Source organism: Pelodiscus sinensis, chromosome 7, assembly GCF_052426305.1.
Source record: "Pelodiscus sinensis isolate ZL-2025 chromosome 7, ASM5242630v1, whole genome shotgun sequence".
Lineage (NCBI taxonomy): Eukaryota > Metazoa > Chordata > Testudines > Trionychidae > Pelodiscus > Pelodiscus sinensis.
The window spans coordinates 41,084,460-41,104,487 of NC_143058.1; the positions used below are offsets into that span (position 1 = coordinate 41,084,460).

Below are 20,028 nucleotides of genomic sequence, written 5' to 3' on the forward strand. Positions count from 1 at the left end.
CTATATACATGTGACAGCTAACTGGTGTACAGCCGCTTGGGAATTTTCATCAGAACCTGGAATTTGAGAGATGCTGCTTCCAGATTCCGAGCAAAGGCTTGAACATAGGTCTCCCAAATCTGAGGTGAGTGCCCTAATCACTGGGTATTGGATATTTCTCTCTCTCTTAATTTTAATGCAAGACACCTGACTTCAATTAATCATTGTTCTGGAGTGGGGCTGGACTGAAGGGTTCAGTATGCAGGCTGCCTCAGAGAGAGGGGACAGCCCCAGCCCTCTCTTACCACAGCAGCTTGGGGCCAGGTGAGAAGTGCCTGTCCATGGCTACTGCAGTTGCAGTGGGCACAACTGTGGGAGGGTGCATGCCCCCCAGCTGGCAGAGAGACAGGCACGCAGACAAACAGACACACGAACAGACAAACTCTGAAATATATAGTAGATAGCTGTCCCTTTTTCCCACTCCTGACCCAATGGGGTTATAGCTGTCCCAGTCCCCCTCTCTGGCCCCTTGCTGCTTCCCTGTGGTCATTCCACAGTATACCTGTCCCTCCTGCCAGACCCCCTGTGCCATTATCCTGGCACCACCAAACCCTGACCTTGCTTTAGGTTATGATAAGAGGAAGCTGCATACCAAATTTGGTGATCTTAGTTCTTACCGTTTAGCAGTTCTTGTTCAAACGGACTCACAGACAGACAGATACATGCATATTTCTAAAACATATAGTTAGAAGAAGATAATAACATGGGGAAACAAACACTGACTTGGAGATATCCTAACACAAGCACTGCACACCCGATTCCTGCATAGTAACTTGCAAATCTGATCATTTCATTTTCGATGTCTAGGAACCTATAAAATACAATTAGAAAATTTAAACAATATTATTACAAATTTCTTACTGAACAGTCCACTTATCTGCATTGTCCAAAAGCATTCACTGCATTTATTATTCAGGACAATTTATAATAAGGGCACTTTGTTAACTGATTGCTCAAGCTGGTGTAAGAAATGGCAGACCTGCTTCTTCTGATATCAGAAGGAAAAGGATGTCCCCTAAATAGCTCTTCATTAATACTCATCCTGGTCTTCTCAAGGGCCAGATTATTTCTGAGCCTAATGCAGGTGTGCGAGGGTCTGGCAAGCATAAGTTATGGCACACCGTGAAATAGTTTGCAGTGGATAGTTATGAAACACCACCGGGATTCGTCCAATGAACAGGTGGAGGAAAGGATTGTTTTGGGGATGAGGTGCCCATATATTTTCAATAGATACTGAATTTATATAGGACTAGTCTACACAGATGATGAGTGCATGGCAGGCTAGTGTGGCATAGTGTCATTCCCTAGCTTGCTGTGAACAAAATTAACTAAAGGCAGGACTATATGACCATTTCATTCACCACAACCACACACTAGTCTGCTGTGAAATAACTGTCCACATGGGCCCTGCTGGCATGCACTAAAAGTTCCATAGCATATCTGATGGATCTCACTTTGAAACAGAACTAGATCAAAGCACACTAAGGACCTGTAAGTGCACATCAGCAGGGTCAACACGGAAAGTTAGATAGCAGGCTACTCTAGGGAAGATTCACAGCCCAGCTTTCAGTAAGCTAAATGTTCATCCACACTAGCCCTTGGTTACTTTTTATGAATATGGAAGCTATCGTGGTAGCAAAAATCAAACAATGTTCTGCAGACAAGTGTAAGAGGCTGTTGTTTTACATTTAAGTAGTATGTTACATTATGAGAAAGGTACCCAATCTAAAGTGATCATTTCCTTTAGTTCATGTGGAAATATTAAATTATTCCTAATCTCCATGAGGAACACTAATTTGCTGCTATTAGTTATACATTATTGCAAAATACTTCAGTGGCACTTCCTGGCTATTTCTCTAGATTTGTATATTTAGGGATGGGAGTAGGTGCCAGTTTATTTTCTTAAAAGCTCATCAAATTCAGAATTCGTAGAGCCAAAGGTTTTTAAGGCCAGAATGGACCATTATGATCATGTAACCTGACATCCTGGAGAATGAGCATTGAAAATCTAAAACATCAGAGGTAATCGGATGAGTCATTTTCAAGTCAACAAAAGTTGCCGGGAACCTAGATAGTTCAGGGAATTGAAACCTGGCTAAGAGCCTTTTCAGGTGAAGTGACTAGTTCAAATTTGGTTCAGATAGATGAAAAATTACCAAAAGTCTTTCCCTTCTAATGGAAGTTTAGTTATCTTGATTAAATGCATTAGGGGGTCTCAATTTTTTCCTGGATCTAGGAATCCTTGCTGACAATTCTAATTGAGAGGGCTGAATAGGCATCAGATACCCTCCCATCCCAAAATCTGGTCCCTCTAGGGGAGACTTGAGACACAGTAGTAGAACAGAGAGAACAAGAGCAACTTTCCTATAGAATGGTTAATCTCTTAGAATGAACTGAGCCCTTTTCCCTAGCAAGAAATGTACTTACAGTATTTAACAAAAAATAAAAAGAACAAATTCTATGGACCACTTACCCACAGCCTATTGATGAATTTGTTTCATTTTGTTGAAGGGAATTGTTGATCCACACTATAGTGTTATTCACACATGCCTTGCCTGGGTTGCTAAGTTCTTGCTTCTCAATGTCATATTGAATAAATGTGTCTATCATCAGACCAAAGACAAGCAACATGCATGGCTGTGCTGCTCCATGAAGAATGGCACAGAAACTACCAAAAGCCATCATTAAAATCTCAGATGACGAAGAGAATCGAAACTAAGAGAAAAAAAATACTGCCAGAGTGATTTTGGTGTTAGATATGCATTAATTCCTCATTAATCTCATGTCCCTGGCTGACATTTCAGAAGAGTAATTTCAACAATATATACTAGTGAATACTTGATTCAGAATTGTTTTACTACAGATTTTGAAACAAACCTACTCTTTATTGCATGTATGCAATGCCCCTTGGTTACAGTGGGACTTATCCATGAATATGGGAGCAGAGTTTGACCCATTGATTATATGTATACTCAGACTTGCAGAGAGTAAAAAAGTTAAGCACAAATATTAGAGCATCACCAAATGGTATCAGTATTGTACACATCAGCTTTGGCTACACTGCAGGGTTTTTGCACAAGCTTTTTGCGGAAGAGATCTTCTGCAAAAACTTGTTGTGCAGAAGTGTGTCCACACTTCAAAAGCGCAATGTGCTTTTGCACAAGAGAGCATCCACATTGCAAGAAAGCTCTGATGGCCATTCACAGAATGGACACTGGAGCACCTGTGCTTCTGATAGGCTCTTTTTGTGCAAGAAACCCCCACAGAGCATCCACACATGCTTTTTTGCGCAAGAACTGTAGCGCAAAGAAGAGTTATTCCTCATAGTGATAGGAATAACTCTACTGGCCAAAGCCCATTGTCCTGTCGATTTACTGTATATGCAAGACGCACTTGAGGTGTGGATGCACCACCAGGTTTTGTGCAAAAACCTTGTAGTGTAGACATAGCCATTGATACAAAGGTTTACTGTGAATATGTTCTTGAATTTCACATATTCACATAGATAATCCACCTTATATGTTTTTCAAAAAAATTAGGACATTCATATGAATGGGGTAAATTATTGTGACCTTCTCCTGATGGCTCTATGATTATGTGGTAGAAATCTGATTAAATACTCTCAGTTAAGGACGTTGGGATATTGCACGGATACATTCTACTACTTTATGTATGTAGTGTGTTATGGACCAGGCGTGTGTAGTTAGAAATGTGAGCTCTCTTTGCTGAAAGAGCAACTGATATATTTATAACTATGCAGTTAAAACATGAGGTTTACATATTAGAGAGAGATGGAGTATAGATATAAGTAGTACACAGATGCTGTAATGTATCAAAGGAAAAAAAGGGGGGGGGGTAGAGAAATAGAGTGAATGTGGAAGAGAGAGACATTATCATAATGAAAGTCAGGGCAAGAAGCCAGATTGAGGCCTAGTCTACACAAGAAAATCAAAGCAGCTTAACTCTGTTGCTCTGAATAGCATAGTTAACCATGAAAGCTCTGGATTCTTTCTGTATTTTTGTTAGTCTCTAAGGTTTTGTGTACACCAGTGGTCTCCCACCTTTTTACACCCAAGATCACTTTTTAAATATCAGCGCAAGCCAGGATCGACCCCATCCCTTCCCTGAGACCCCATCCCTTTCTTGAGGCCTCGCCCCCTCCAAACCTTTTCACGGACAACCTGCTACTAATGGAAACTCACTGTTAATTACATAATTACACCCAAGCCATTTTGCTAGTGCTGCAGCTAGGGAGAATGGTTTAATTTAAATTATTAAACAGATTAAACATTTTAACATTCTCATGCTAATTGATCAAGCTTTGTTTTAAATAAAGTAAACATTATGTCCAACACAAAAGGTTTCAATGTTTTCTTTTTGGGTCAGTGGCCTCTGACCCACACAAAAATCAGTTGGGGATCATACAAGTGAGAAGCAAAAAACATCCTCCCAAAACCCCCAGCCCTCACTGATGTGGCCCCCAGCTGAGACACCTCACTCTTCTGACACTCCAGCCCCACGGGGTGAGGGGAAGGGACAGAGATGACTGAGGTTCAGGGCTTCCCATAGGCCAGATTTACTTTTCTGGGGTTCCAGAGTTATTAGATTTTGTGGACCCCCTTAGGCTCTGAGCTGGGAACAAAAATGAGGGGCTCAATGCAGGACAGGGCTGCCAGCGAGAGGGACAAGGATGCAGGATCTAGGTGGGAGGTGGGGTGCAGGGTCTGGAAGGGAGTTTAGCAGCAGGAGACAGTGTGGGGTGGGGGAATGAGAGGGAGTTTGAGGGCAGGAGGGGTTTGGGGCAGTAATGCAGAAAAGATGAAAGAGTGAGAATGCAGCCAAATATCTAGTTGGGGAAGGAGGCAAAGAAGTGGGGAGTAAAGGAAATTGCAGCTTCTGCAAAGTAAAATAGTATCCCCCCCTCACATCTTCCCTCTGCTCCAGCCTTGCTCCCCTCAGTCCCATGATCCCCCCCAACCTGATCCCCTGCATAGCCCCATGCCTCTCAGTGCAACCCCTGCCCCCTCACATCATGCCCCCACATCCTCCTTCATCCCCCTTCCAGCCCCCACATCCCTGTGCCCCCAGTGCACTCACTGTCAGGACAGCAGCACTGGGACTCACAGGCTATGTCTACACTGCAGGAATTTGTCAGCAGAGGCAATGCAGATGAAACACTCATTAGTATTTCTCATGCTCTCATTTGCATAGTCTCTTCTGATCCGTTTTGTGGAAGAGGTTTTTGCGGAAAAAACCCCACTGTGTACACAGGGCAAAAACCCCTTTTGCACAAGATCCTGTATACCTGCTTTTTTGAGGAATAAGGGTTCTTGTACAAAAGGGTTTTTTTGTGCAAAATGACCCCGTCTACACTGCGGTTTTTTGTACAAAAACCTCTTCCGCAGAATGGATCAGAAGAGACTATGCAAATGAGAGTGTGAAGAGTGCTAATGAGCGCTTCATTTGCATTGCCTCTGCAGACAAATTCCTGCAGTGTAGACAGGGGAGCAGTGCTGGGTGACGAGTGGGAGGGGGCAGAGTCTCTTTCTTGCCCGGCCCAGCCCTTTGCCTGTAGGCAGCAGCTTCGGGGCTGGGCCTGGGGCAGGCAGAGCCTGGGGCCGCCCAGGATTGGCTTCAGCTGGGCCAGGTGCAACGGGACACAAGGGAAGGGGCTCCCTGAACCTGCACACAGCCCGGCCGGGTGCAGTGGAGCACTGGGGAAGGTGACTCTCCAACCCTCATACAGCCTGCAGGGAACAGCACGGCATAGCCCTGTCCCCAGTGCGCCACATGTGCCAGCCTCCCAGTCCCCTCCCGGAGCAGGAGGCAAGAGTGAGGACCTGCACATGCAAAAGCACACGCACCTCTTCCCCCATCTCAGCTGGCAAGTTAACAAAAAGGGGCAGCTACCCAGGTGGCTGCCCACCTTTGATTCAGCCTAGCTGGAGTGAGGCAATGGGCTGAACACCAATCTGGGCTGGAGCAAACAAGAGCAGCCACCCAGGCTGAAATACACCGAGGCTGCGCCATGCTCCAGCTGGGATGGATCAAAGAGGGGCAGCCACCCAGCCAGCTGGCCCTGCGATTGACCCCTAGGGGCGCCACGATCAACCGGTCAATCGTGATCGTCCAGTTGGTGACCAATGGTCTACACAGCAATGTTATTTCAGAATAACTGATGTTATTCTGAAATAACATAGTGCATGTCTACACTACCAGCCTTTATTTTGAAATAATGTTAAGCTGAAGGATTTCTTATGCAAATTCCTGTAACCTTCATTTCAGGAGGAGGAAGGGAAGTCGAAGAAAGAGTGCTCTTCCTTACGATTTCCTGCTGCATAGACAGCTCCAAAAGCCGAATTAAGCTATTTCTACTTCAGCTACGCAATTGATGTAGCTGAAGTTGTGCACTTTAATTCAACTTAACCCTGCTGTGTAGACGTACCCCCAATAAGACATATAACAGCACTTTGTACTTCTATGCCATTTGCCATTTTCCAGCTGAAGGTCTCAAAGCACTTCATGAACACCAAGTCTTACAATACGCAGGATATAGACAAAGATTTAACAGAGTTACAGAGTAGGTAAGTGATTTGCCAAAGGTCACACAGTGAGTTAGTAGCAGAAATGAGAGGTGAATCCAGATCTCCCAGTCCTTAGCTGTGTGCTTTAACTAATGAACTAGCTTTCCTCTACATACACCACATGAGTACATTACACCTAGAGCTGATTGTCATTTCGAATTTTTGTTTCAAGGAAAATTTAGGCATTTCAAATGTTTTTCCATTATGAATCAGAACAGAAACAAATATTTTCAAAATTTTCTGGAAAATGTTCCTGTTGGAATTTAAACATTTCATTTTGACCTGGTTTTAATTATTTTTATATTATTTTATATTATTTCATGACATGTCAGTATTTAATTTCAATTGTTAGTAATTATTATTATTTTATTTTTAAATGTTTCAGTTAGTTCTAAAGGGTAATAGAGAGACATTCCATATTCATTCTCAGAGTCAAATCCTGAGCACGAAATGGTTGGACTTTGTCATACTCTTGCAAAGGTTTGGCTTTCCTTCAGTCACTCATTCTATTCAAAAGCAGTGCTGCATGTGCTTCCGCCATGGCACCAGGATGAAGAAAAATACCCCAGCACGTTGCGCTTTCAAACTGTCCATCAACGCACCTAGGAGTGCATGCCCTGACTCCGCTTAATCAAACTGCAGGGCTACTCCAGAGACTCATGGATTCACAGGCCTGAGTCAGATCTGGGCACTTCTCTACATGATGACTGGTACAATGCCAGCAACTGTGATCAACCTGGCTGGAACAACAGTCTTTATTAGACTGCATGTGTTTGATAAGTGGCAGGGTTTTTAAAAAATATAAAAATAGTGGCATATTTCAACTTGTAAGTTATATCATATTTCACACTACTACTGGCATGTCATGAAATAATAAAAACAGCATAAAATACACAAAACATAAAACAAAATAAAATTCAAAATGAAATGTAGGAATCCTGAATTTCAATTTTTTTTGCCATGGAAATTTTCATTCTAATTATATTTCCCAAAAAGTTTGATTTGACAAAAAAAGCAATTTTTGTAAAAAAATATTTTTAGAAAAATATGTATGACCTGCTCTAATGACAATGAGCCTAGCAGAGAATATTGACCCATGAGCAACCTACATGTAGCTTAATGACAAAGGATGAAATTCTTACTTTACAGAAGCCCTTGACAAAACTCCCATCAATTTTAGTAGGGTCAAAATTTCACTCTAAATGTTTAAATTAAAGGTTTGACTGAGTCACAACTATATACTGTAACTAAAGATACATTTCAGAGACCCCACAGTATAAAATGTGTACAATATTTCAATCCAACATGTTCCTTACCAGTTGAAAGAAGCTAACCCGAATGTCATTTTTTTTCTTGGTTGATGATCTGCAAGAAAACAAAATGTAGACTTATAACATTGCACTTTCCAGATATATCATATATTTTCTCTTAACTGATGGTTACATATATAGCTGAATTTAACTCATTTGTCCCCTTTTTCCTGTTCTCTGGAGAAGGTTCCTCATTTGAATAGAAATATCTGTAAGTACTTTTAACATGAGACCTTTCTTTCTCTTGATTCTATCTATGGCTTCACTTTTTTTGGTAGGACACTTTACTCACACAACTTTTCTTCTAAAGTCCTATATCATTTGGTTCTCTCTCAGACTTGTTCTAGGGCAGTGATTTGCTGGAGGTTTTTCTGTAAATTGTAAACATTTTGCACCATTGTAGAACCACTCCAATTTGAAACAGCTCCTTCAGCATGGCTAAGTCTACACTACAGAGTTTTTTTGGAAAAATGGCATTTTTTTTTTTCAAAAAATCTTCAATTACATTCACACTTCAATCACATTCTTTCTGAAAAAAAATCGAAAGAACAGAGGGGTTTTTCCGACAGTGGTAATCCTCTTTCTACGAGGAAGAATGCCCTTTCCAAAAGAGTTCTTTCAGAAAAAGGCGTGTATGGACAGGGAAAAGGGTTTTCTTTCAAAAGAAGAGCCCTCTGCGAAAAAGCACAGGTGCCCTGGTGGCCACTCCATCCATAGTAATCACAACTTAAATGCAAGATGGTGTCCAATCAATGTGGACGCTATCTTTTGAAAAAACAGATTGCTTTTTTGATGTGCTTTGTCAGTGCAGATGCTCTCTTTCGGAATTAGCTTTTTCAGAAGATCTCTTCTGGAAAAACTTATTCCGAAAGAAGCCTGCAGTCTAGATGTAGCCCCTGAGTGCTGCTCTCTTCTAGCTTTGCTGGTGCAGAGGAATGTTGGCCTGGGGCTGATGATATGCAAAAAGGGAAGCAGTGAGTCCATCACAAACTCCCTCATGTCTCTGATTCTGCGGAATCCCCTCCACCCAGAAGTAGCAGGAGGACAGAGCATTGTGCAGGAGAGGGGATGGACCAAAGAAGCAGATGACAATGTGCAGGACTAAGATTAGGAACAAAATTCTGTGGCATGATGTCTTATGCTGTTAGAGTCTCCACTAATCCCACTTACAGCATATTACATGGATTGGGAGTTCCTCGAGAACACAGGGAGGAACAACTGATTTTCAAGGAGGCCAAAGATACACAAGATATAGGCCTGTATTTTTTTGTGAATTTCCAGTTTAAGTGTGCTCTCCTACTCCCACATCCACCAGGCTGCTAGCACCGCTGGCTGGAAAGGACCACACTATGCCTGCATGCCTGGAGTGGGTTGGAGTCTCTTTCCCTCTTCCAGCTCACAGGCTTTCTGCTGAAGAATATTATTTGACCCCTCCAGCAATTCTCACAATAGCTTATGACACACAGCAATTATTTATGGAACATACAGGTCCAATCAAGTCACCAGGAAAGGGATGTACATTATACCAAACAGAAAATTATGTATTTATGTGTTGAGAGGTGTATGAGTGTTGAGTTTACATGACATTTACAACTTTTAAAATATGTAACAGATTTGTGCTGCACACTCTTCAGAGGCCTGAGCCAGAAAATTTCATGTTTGCTAAATAAGTTACATATGTGACATGGATGTGCCATATAGGACCCTTGTCGGTTTCAAGAAACCTCTAGTTCTTAGAGCTGGGGCAGCTTGACTTTGGGTCTAGTGTCCTGTGAGATGTTCTGTTAAAATGAAAACTAAGTCAAATCATAAAACAAAGTGAGTGATTTCCTGCTCCTTCACTAGCCCTTGGTGGCCATGGGTGCAAATAACAGAAATTCTCAAGATATCTAATCTGGTGTACAGCAAATCCAGAATCAAAGAACGCAGAGGCATTATGTTCCCCACAAGCACTTGTCAGTCACAGCAGAGGATTGGAGTCTATGACATTTCAGCTTGTGAATACCTGAGCATTAATATTTCAATCTCAGTTCCTTTCCTGACAAATGATTTGGACTGTTTTTTTTCACTCCTGGTCTCATGTTTCTAAAAGTTATGAAGTTAATATTGAAATTTCCCTTACAAAATTATTCTCCAAATCACACTCTTTCATACTCTCTTTCAGTGTGTGTGTGTGTGTGTGTGTGTGTGTGTGTGTGTGTGTGTGTGTGTGTGTGTGTGTGTGTTACATGAACAGACAAAAAACGAATATTGAAGAGGTTTGTTGAAGGACATCCTGATTTTTTGCAGCCATTATTCTACATCTTCAACACTTCTCTTCACTTCTTCTGTAAAGATTGTGTTAGCCTACCTCAGCTGAATTGAATATTGCAGCTTCAGGAAGCACAGTGCGTGTCTGTATCTCAAATACCATACATGAATTAATGTCGTGTGTTAATAGCATTTAATTCACTTGGTCAATCCAGAAACAAATACTGATTGTCAATCAATGAGTAATTACAAGACTTACTCTGGGTTCTTATGGTTGTTATCTGTTAGGGGAAATAAATACAAACTATCATTAATAATTATTGATAAAGTGCATCATCTCTGACAGACACATTCTGAAAATAAACCTTATGGCTCAAGATACGCAATCCTTCCCAGATGCAAGGAAACTCCTCCTCACTCACATACCAGATCAAAAACTAATCATTAATGTTGTTGAATTAATCCATTGTGCATAAAGAAATTATCCCTAATGTTATCACTCTCCCCTTGAATAATTAACCACAAATACATGACTGAATATTATTCACTGAATACATTATATGGGACATATATGGGAATAATGTTTGCTATCATCCAGCTGATTCTGTCAAACAAAGCCCTGATGAGCAGGGCTGGATTGAGGCAAAAGCAAACTAAGCTTCATCTTGAGGCTTCACAATATGAGGGGCCTTTAAAGAAGAAAATAAAACCCTAACTCCCTTTCAGATTTTATCAACATTGGTCGGTAAATAAAAGACATATGGGAAAAGAAGAGTCTTTCTAAATATAGCCAGTTTTGTTCAAATACAACAAAAAATACACACCTCTGGCTACACAAATACCTTTATCTATTTACCCTTCACTAATTGCTCATCATTGACAGGTTGGAGGTCAGTGCTGAGGAAAAAAATGGGAATTGAACTTGTACAATTATTTTTTCTACAACTAGATCAGCTATCAGTTTCCTAAGGCAACACTTTGTTAGCCAGTTGCTACTGGTAAAATTCTTACTGTGACTTCCTAACTTATTTAAATCAATCAATTAATAAATAATCTCACTGCTGATAAAATTGGAAAAAAAGTCAGGCTGGGTGAGGCAATGTCAAGAAGCAATCCTGCCAAGCTCATATTGGTATGGGATTTATCCTAGCAGTGACATATGTACAGCAGAAAGCCACCATCTTTTGTTTACAGTCCAGTACATTCAGCAGTATAGTGCTTTGTCTTCATTTTCTTATGTGTTAGTGTGGTCTTTCTTCTTTTGATCTGTACATAGGTACAATTGTGTAATTTAAGTGTGCAAGCCACTATCTGCTTTATGCGCTATCCATTCTTCACAAGATGAGTTTGCAGGTGATCGTCTTATGGACTTGGGTAAAGTGGATCCGGAGGGGGAGAAATCTGTGTTGGCTTCCCTCCATCAGTTTTGGTAACTGTTATTTTTATAGTATGGCAAAAGAAAAATCTTAACCATTCATTGTTTCATAGCAAAAATTAAATCAGAATAAACATTTGTAAATATATGTTTATATATAGTTTAATTAAACTTTGCGTTTAATGACAAAATTAATATTTTTTTTCATTTATTCATATGAAAAGAAGGATAATTGTCCTTACTTCTGATGTAAAAAAATTATATAGCCTCTCTCATTTTCCTGTGAGAACATAAAGTTTTTGTGTTTTTATATATTTAGGGTGTGTCTACACTGCACCGTAGATTGAAATAAAATACACAATTTGAGCACGCAAATCACATATCTTATTTCAATGTTATTTCAAATTAGCTTATTTTGAAATTTGGCACGGTCTACATAGCACTTATTTTAAAATAAATTGCTATTCTGAAATGTCCCTTACCCCTTGTGGAATGAGGTTTACAGGGATGTCGGAATAGCAAGCCCGTTATATTTTAAAATAACAGGTGTATTCAAAAGATGTGGAATAGCTATTTCAAGATACCTCCAGTATCTCGAAATAGTGATGCAGTGTAGACATAGCCTCTGTGTCCTTTCTGTGAAAATAATTAATTATTTTTTTATAGCATAGGGCCTCTTACATAGCGTAGCACCTCAGAAAGCCATAAACCAGCCCTGATGAGTGGTGGCACAATCACATACAGCGTGTTGGTAACCTGAAAGGGGATGCTGGGGGGGAGGGGCTGTAGCTGTGCCATCCACCAGCATTGTCGGGACATAGAGAGGGGTAGCTGCTCCATTCCTTGAGAAAAAGGCTGAGCTGTCACACAGGTATCCACTCCTGGGAAGCTCCTGTAGGAACTGTGAGAGTATCAGAATTCCACCTAGGGACTCTGGCTGCAGTACAGCACCTCAGTCTCCACAGCAATTAAAAAGCCACGATCTGATCCTCCATGTCAAGAGCCGCCATCAAGGATGACGGCTCTAAAATGTTACCTTTCTCATCGGCGCTCCCTCTGGCATGCCTTCCCACAAGGATCAGTGCTTAAAATATTTATCACAAGTCACTGTGTGTGACAGCATGAATAGCAAGATCTAGGCAACAACACCACTGGGAGCACAGAGTTGTCTTGAATAGTCATTGTGCATGTTCTTGAAGAGTCAGTGCATTATCGCTAGATTTCTCCAGTGCACTGGCAACCCACTGCCCACTTTGAGGTCCTAACATGGGCAGGAATCTTGTTTTGCTTTTCAACCTATTCTTGATGCAGCTTCAATAGAAAATTTCCATCCTCTTACTTTCTCTGCAATTCTGCACGTAGGATATACACTTCCATACCCTTTGCTCTGAATGGCCACAGTAAAGCTGTGTACCCCTGTGCACAGGGCACATAGAACTCCCTGCACCCAGGAACTTTGTGGCCTGTGCACCTCACACCTCCTCATGTAATGGAAGTACAGTGTTTCCACTGCATCTTGGGCCTTGCAGGTGGGAGTGTGGACTTTGTGCTTAAACCCAGAAAGAATGTAGGGACATACATTTCCTTATGATGTGCTCTCACTTTTGCCAGTTGCATATATAGATCCTATTTTACAGTGTTAATTTGCTTCCACATACAATTTCCATGAAATATAAATAACTATTGTCCCTTTAGTGTTCAACCTGCCAACACCTAAAAATATAAGATAAATCAAGACATTTGGCAGCTTCTCTTCATTTTTTTCCTCATTTTCACCAAAAGCCCCAACCCTCCTGCCACGAGCTCCTGTTTAATTTGAACTGAGATGCTTTGTGTTTTACAAACATCTTCAAAAACAGAAGCACAAAAAGTAGAAATGAAGCAAGAATGGAAGGAAGAGAAAAAAAGAGGCTTTGGAGTGGGGTGGGGAAAGCAAGTGCAGTTCACACATTTAAAAGAAATTCTAAATATAATAAATCAGTGCTAGAAACCTGTAGGACACAGATGTTTTCTGCTTTTATTGTGAGTTCTAAAATTTAAAGAGCAATGAGCGTTTCATCCATGCTGAAAGGGTATTAAAGTTAATGGAGTTATTCAGATACCAGGATTATGAGCATGGTTTAAAAATCCAGATAATTTTGTTCCATTTGGCAGACAGACAGAGAATGTGACTATATAGACTATATACTGTGGATAGCTAGTCTGATAACAAGAGACCATCCACTTACATGGATTGTTGCTTTTGGCTTGTAAATAAGAGTTGTTCTGAAGTATGTCCATAATTATGTGAACTGCCATATCTAGTATGATATGTGTTTTCAGCAGGCTATGTGCTATGTGACAGCAGTATTAAAAATATACAGCACGCACCTTTTTAAGTGCTATTTAAATGTAGAAGCTCATTAAAGAATAAAGATCTTACATGATCCATCTGACTCATAAAGGTGGTTATCCTCTTCAAATCTCCTAATACTGCGCAGAACAACAGGATTGGACATGATGATTTGCTCCTTTAATCAAAGACCCTGAAAAGGCAAAAAGTCTTTTAAATTGATAGGACATTGATTCTGATTTCAGTTACATCCATACTATTCTAGTGCAACTCTGCTGAGAACAGAATACAGTCTTACAAATCTAGTGACACTACAGCTAGTGAAGATAGCAGAAGCAAAAGCACATTTAACTACCAGTGACTAAAGCATTCATCTTTCAAAAGGAGGGGGACATTCTCATATAAGCTGCCAACTCACTCTCTATTCAGCCAGGGTTTCCCTAACTTGATTCTAATTATCATAGTTGTAGCACCGTTTGCCTATACAATACAAGCAGAGATTTTATCTTTATAAATCATGCTAGCAGAAACAATACTTCAAGCTGAGTTACCCCCTTCAGGTACTTTATAGTGTGAGGTTTCAACATGGTTAAACCCTGAATGGATTTTGAAGGGCCCTCATTCTGCCTCCTCATCTCAATCAGTACAGCAGTGGCTGGATAGAGCATAGACGATAACATCCAGTATATATCATACATTCTGGAAACCAACTGAAAAACACAGGGGCTATATCTACACTGGCAGGTTGTTGCTCCAGAGATATGCAAATGAGGCTAAGCGTGGAATATCGCCGAGCCTCATTTGCATACCTAATGAACCGCCATTTTGCAGAAGAGGCTCTTGAGCTAAAAGGAACTGTCTACACTGCTCCTTCTTGAGCAAGAAAAACCCTCTTGTGAAATGCCGCTACACTGATTATTTTCAGGAATTAATTTGCATATCTCTGGTGCAAGATTGCACCAGTGTAGACATAGCCAGGGAGTCGTCCCAGCCTGTCCATGGAATCCTCCAGTGCTCCTGCGCATTCTTAGGTTTCACCCCTTCAAGAATGGCAAACTCGCCAGTATCACCGGCTGGCCCTTTCTTCTTTTTTTGTTGTTTTTGTTTCCTCCCATATCTTCAGGTGCATAGACCATCTACCTGTTTCTGCCACTTACTTTGGTCTTATGCTTGTTTAGTCAGATTTCTGAGTGTCTTGTTAATGGATTTGCCTTCTTTCTCTATTGTTCTGAGTGTACAGGTTGCCCTCTTTTCCCCTTCCCGGATAATGTCCATACTATCTCTAGAAGTGGAAGTCATGGTGTTGACATCCTTAAAGCATGTTCTAAATATGTCAGTTATTCTCCTCTTACTATATTTGATGCTTTCAGCTGATTTGCTCTCCTTAGAATTTCTGATATAACAAGAAATTCTTTCCAATAAAATCTGTAGATTGCCCTCAAGCAGTTACTTTGTAATGAGTTGATCTTATCAATTTCATTTATAGACTTCCATGACTCTGCTGCATAAAGGAGAATGAACTTGATGCAGGTGTTAAAAATTCCTATTCTTGTGTTAGTAACAATCATGAGACTTTTCTAAATCTTTTCAAGTTTATGATAGTAATTTGCTGCTTTTGATATTCATAGCTACATACATTTAGCATGCAGTCGCCATCACTGCACCTCTCACTCCCTAGCTAGGCAACATGACTTGACTTATAGCTTTTCTTACTTTACTCTGATTGTGGTTTTGGGGACATTGTTAGCCAGATATTTTATCTTCCCCTTGTGATGAAAAAACAACATCTTGTTTTACTGTTTCTGCCAAAAGCTGAGTTTTTTCTTTCATTAAGTGATGTGTTGAACTAAACAGGACAATGTCATCAGCAAAAAAAAAAAAAAAAGTTCATTCAATTGTGATTTATCATTTGTCTGTATTTTTTCCTGGCATAATCAATGACCAGAGCAAACAATAGTGGGAAAATAACAATCCCTTACCCCAATTGTCACGGGAAACCACTGACTGATGTCACCATCTCTCACTGAGCAATCACATTATCATATTGATCTTTAACTATTACATTTATTTTTCCTGGTATTCTGTAGTATGTGAGAATTTTCAAAAGATTCTGTTAATGTTTTCCAAAACCTTCTGGAAATCGATGAGGTCTATTACAAGGGGTGTTTGCCACTCCATAATTTTTTTCTATTAACTGATACCAACAGTTAGTTATGTGCATGATCTTGATGATCTCAAACCTGTTTGTTCCTCTAAGTTGAAGCCCTTTCTATGTCTTGCTATATTCCAGGATTATGTTGCACATGTCATTCCCAAGCTCTGAAAGTAATGCTTTTTCTCTCCAGTTGCAGTCACTCTTCTTTGGCCATTTTAGAATAAGACTTCTCTTCCACTGAGTTGTATTATTTTAATCACACTGTAGTCTTTCCAAAACCCAAGGAAAGTCAGGAGGGCTGTTTCAGCACATGTTTTCAGCATCTATCCAGTAGTACAGCAGTTTCCAGCCTTTTCCAGATGGAGACCCATTTTGACAATTCAGGAAGACTTGGTGATCCAAGGCAATTCAAAAACAGAGGGAGGTGGGGGTCAGAGCCATCTGGAGAGACACTTGGCGACCCTTTTGAAATGTAATGGCAACCCATATTTGCGTTGTGACCCATAGGTTGGGAAACCCTGCAGTAGTACTATCCTCTCTAGCTGCTTTTCTGTTGCTAAGTGTACTGATGGATTTTCTAAATAATTCCATTGTAATATCTCCTAAATCAGTATCAAGATTTGGTGATAAGTCTTTCATGACATATTTCTAATAAAATCACTTGGGCTTGGGCTGCCATTTTAAAACAGCCTGAAATGTTCTAGTCATCTGCTCCTTTGTTCTTCTTTTGTACTACATTTCCATTTGTATCTTTAATAGTCCTTTAGTACTGATGAAATTTCCCATTACCTATTTGATTGTCTTATACAAAGTTGTTTCAGCTACACCAGACTAACACGGCTACATCTCTATCACTATTATACAAAGTTGTACAGGCGCTTCTTCAACTAGCACTTGAAGTCTCTCAATATATTCTACAAATATATGCCCTTTTATTGTACTTGCTTTCAAAAACAGTGTGCTGCACACCAGTCTGGTATCAGATCTTTTCACAGGGGATGCAGTCACAGATTGAAAGCCCTAGAATTCTTCTTTCCATCATTGTTGAAAGCAGGTACAGTAAAATGTGATGGGCCAGGCATATAGTTAGGCTTAGTAACAATTGATGGACTGCAGCTGTCACTGAGTGGTACCTATGGGAACTGAAATGACCACTTGGCCAACCGCCAAAGATGGGAAGATTTCATTATGAAAAGGGATAGCTGCATACAGAGAAGGAAGGACAGAATAAGAGAAGAATGGAAGATATGTTATGATTGGCACAGTCTATATCACGGCTGAAGGGCTGATCATTCAAGGTAATATGCTTTTTTTAATCTCTTCTTGAAATCTTTTCTACCCCTCTGTCAAGAGCTTTGTATTTTTCTTGACAGTTGCATATGTCTTCATGTCTTAGTATTACTAGGGTTTTTCTTTACACTTCTCTTTTCCACGGTTGCACAATCTTCGCTTCACAGTTCTCTTTTACACCGCGACTGTTTACCTGTGTATTGCGTTGCATGAAATCCATACACTTGCAGTTAAGTAAAAGCAGGAGGAACTGTGATGCAATTTCTCTCTTAAATTAAAGCAGGATGCAAGAAATATGACACCCCTCCCTGTCAAATCAAAATTAAGGATAATTACGAAATTACTCAATTGATCAGATAAGGATGCTGATGTCACTTCCTGTATACAATCTGTCACTTCCCATCTGTTCCCTTCATTTCATCCCCACCTTTCAGAACCATTCATTCCCATCTTGACTCTTCATCTTTCTGCTACAGGGCTTTCCTCTTGGCCTCTCCTCCTCTGCACCTGGCCCAAATCCCCTTTGTGGTTCTTGTACCTACCTTTCTTAATTACAAGATTAGCCAGTGGAATGTTGATATGTAGTCTGGAACTATTAATTCACTGGCCAATAAACAGTGAAACAAATTGCGGCATCCAACAATCAAAAGAAAATCTAAAGTGCGGAAAACAGGAAAAGAGAATAATTGTTTAAAATATATTTGATAAAATTAACAGTTGTGAGGGGAAAGATCTGCTAAAATAAAAAATTGGCTAAAGTACCACAAAAGGCTTACATGTTTTGTTTCTCTAGAATAATTAAAGAGAAGACATCAAACATTCTTGAGCCCAGATTCTCTCCTGAAGTAAATAAGTAAAGTTCCAGTGACGTTAAAGGAGGAGCTGCATCTATTTATACTCCCAAATAATGTAATCCTGTGTATTTAAAATAATCCCTGATTAATAAGGTATGTTGTGAAGAAAACTTTTCTTTTACACCAGTGGTTCTCAAAGGGTACGTCTAAACTACATGGCTCCGTCGACGGAGCCATGTAGATTTGTTGTTTTGGCAAAGGCAAATGAAGCCGCGATTTAAATGATCGCGGCTTCATTTACATTTACATGGCTGCCGCGCTGAGCCGACAAACAGCTGATCAGCGCTAGTCTGGATGCTCCCCTGCCGACATCAAAGCCCTTTGTCAGCAGCCCCGGTAAACCTCATCCCACGAGGAATAACGGGGCTGCCGACAAAGGGCTTTGATGTCGGCAGGGGAGCGTCCAGACTAGCGTGCTGAGCGGACAAACAGCTGATCAGCTGTTTGTCGGCTCAGCGCGGCAGCCATGTAAATGTAAATGAAGCCGCAATCATTTAAATCGCGGCTTCATTTGCCTTTGCCTATGTGTCTAATCTACATGCCTCTGATGACAGAGGTGTGTAGTCTAGACACAGCCAAAGTGCAGTCCATAGCCCATTAGTGGTCTGTGGCTGCCTCCCAGGTGGTCCATGGTGGGAGCTCAGCCTCTCCTCTTTCTCCCCCGTGCAGTGGGGAGCCTGCACTACTGCTGGAGTCTCATGGCTGATGCACAGCTGAGAGGCTGCCACACCAGCTCTGGTGGGCAGGGGCAGGGCCGCCCAGAGGATTCAGGGGGACTGGGGCAAAGCAATTTTGGAGGCCCCTTCCTGGCACTCCCTGCCTCAGACCTCAGACTTTCTCATGGGGGGCCCCTGTGAGGCCCGGGGTCTGGGGCAAATTGCCCCACTTGCCCCCGCTCCCGGGCAGCCCTGGACAGGTGGGGAGGTGAAGAACGCAAACGCACACCACCACCCCCTTCACAGGCTGCGGAGCTACACGTGAAGGAGTGCCACTCTAAAACTGCATTGTGTCAACAAATACGGGACTTTATAATCTCAAAATAAGGGGCTAGATTCAAAATTCTCAAAATAAGAGGCTTTCAATGGCTCTGTGAGTGCAAAACAACCATGAGCCTGATCTAAGTGGAGCAGTGGAAAACAGCCAAGGCAAATGTGAATCTGTCCCTATGCTGAAAAGCTATACAGTGAAACATTTCCCACTATGAAGCAAAATGTCATAATCTGCTGTAAAGATGTCAAAATGTCATAATCTGCTGTTGGTGAGAGGTTAATTTGAGTTAGGCAAAAACTCTCTCTCTTGTTTTCTCTCTGCAATCATAGTATTTAACTCTGTAAAATCATCTGTGATGGACCTTGATCCTATAAATACTTGCTACTGAGCCTGCTGCTTACAGTTGCAACAAGTTCTGTTGATGAACTTGGCCAAATGTTGAATCGTATTGCATTTCCTGTGTCAAATGTATGTGGTCAGCTAGAGAGCGTGGGGTTAGAATACAGAAGACCACAGTCAAAACTCTGCTTTGTATTATACCTAGCTTTCCAGTACAGAGACCCTGCTTGCTCTGTTGCACACGTGCCATCCCAAGACACTATACGGAAAGCAAAATGTTTTGTTTGTACTTTTTATTAGAAATGGCTTTATTCTTTAAAACTTTCCGTAGCTGGCTTGCTGCCAGTCAGACTCAGGACGTGAATTTCCCACCTGCATAGATGGCAATCAGAGAGGTGTGGCTTCACCCTTCAGGGGTATAAGCAGGAGTTCTGTAGTGTCAGTGACCTCAGAATTTTGAGCCAATTGATACAGATTAGATTCATCCAGTAGATACAAATCCAACTTTAC

At 41.0% G+C, this 20,028-nt stretch overlaps 1 protein-coding gene across 4 annotated transcripts in view; it reads right to left on the reverse strand.

The window, feature by feature from the left end:
• The window catches only part of ABCB11 (ATP binding cassette subfamily B member 11), a 77,421-nt gene that overhangs the window by 55,432 nt on the left and 1,961 nt on the right, over nucleotides 1-20,028 (reverse strand). For 3 of the 4 annotated variants that reach the window (XM_075933556.2, XM_075933558.2, XM_014579869.4), the window contains exons 2-7: nucleotides 17,878-17,990; nucleotides 13,981-14,083; nucleotides 10,443-10,464; nucleotides 7,940-7,988; nucleotides 2,513-2,754; nucleotides 763-850 (exon numbers count right to left, since the gene is read on the reverse strand). In XM_075933556.2, coding sequence (XP_075789671.2) covers nucleotides 763-850; nucleotides 2,513-2,754; nucleotides 7,940-7,988; nucleotides 10,443-10,464; nucleotides 13,981-14,056 — 477 coding nt within the window. In that variant the 5' untranslated portion in view covers nucleotides 14,057-14,083; nucleotides 17,878-17,990. The remainder of the gene's footprint in view (nucleotides 1-762; nucleotides 851-2,512; nucleotides 2,755-7,939; nucleotides 7,989-10,442; nucleotides 10,465-13,980; nucleotides 14,084-17,877; nucleotides 17,991-20,028) is intronic. The other variant, XM_075933557.2, reaches the window with a different exon arrangement.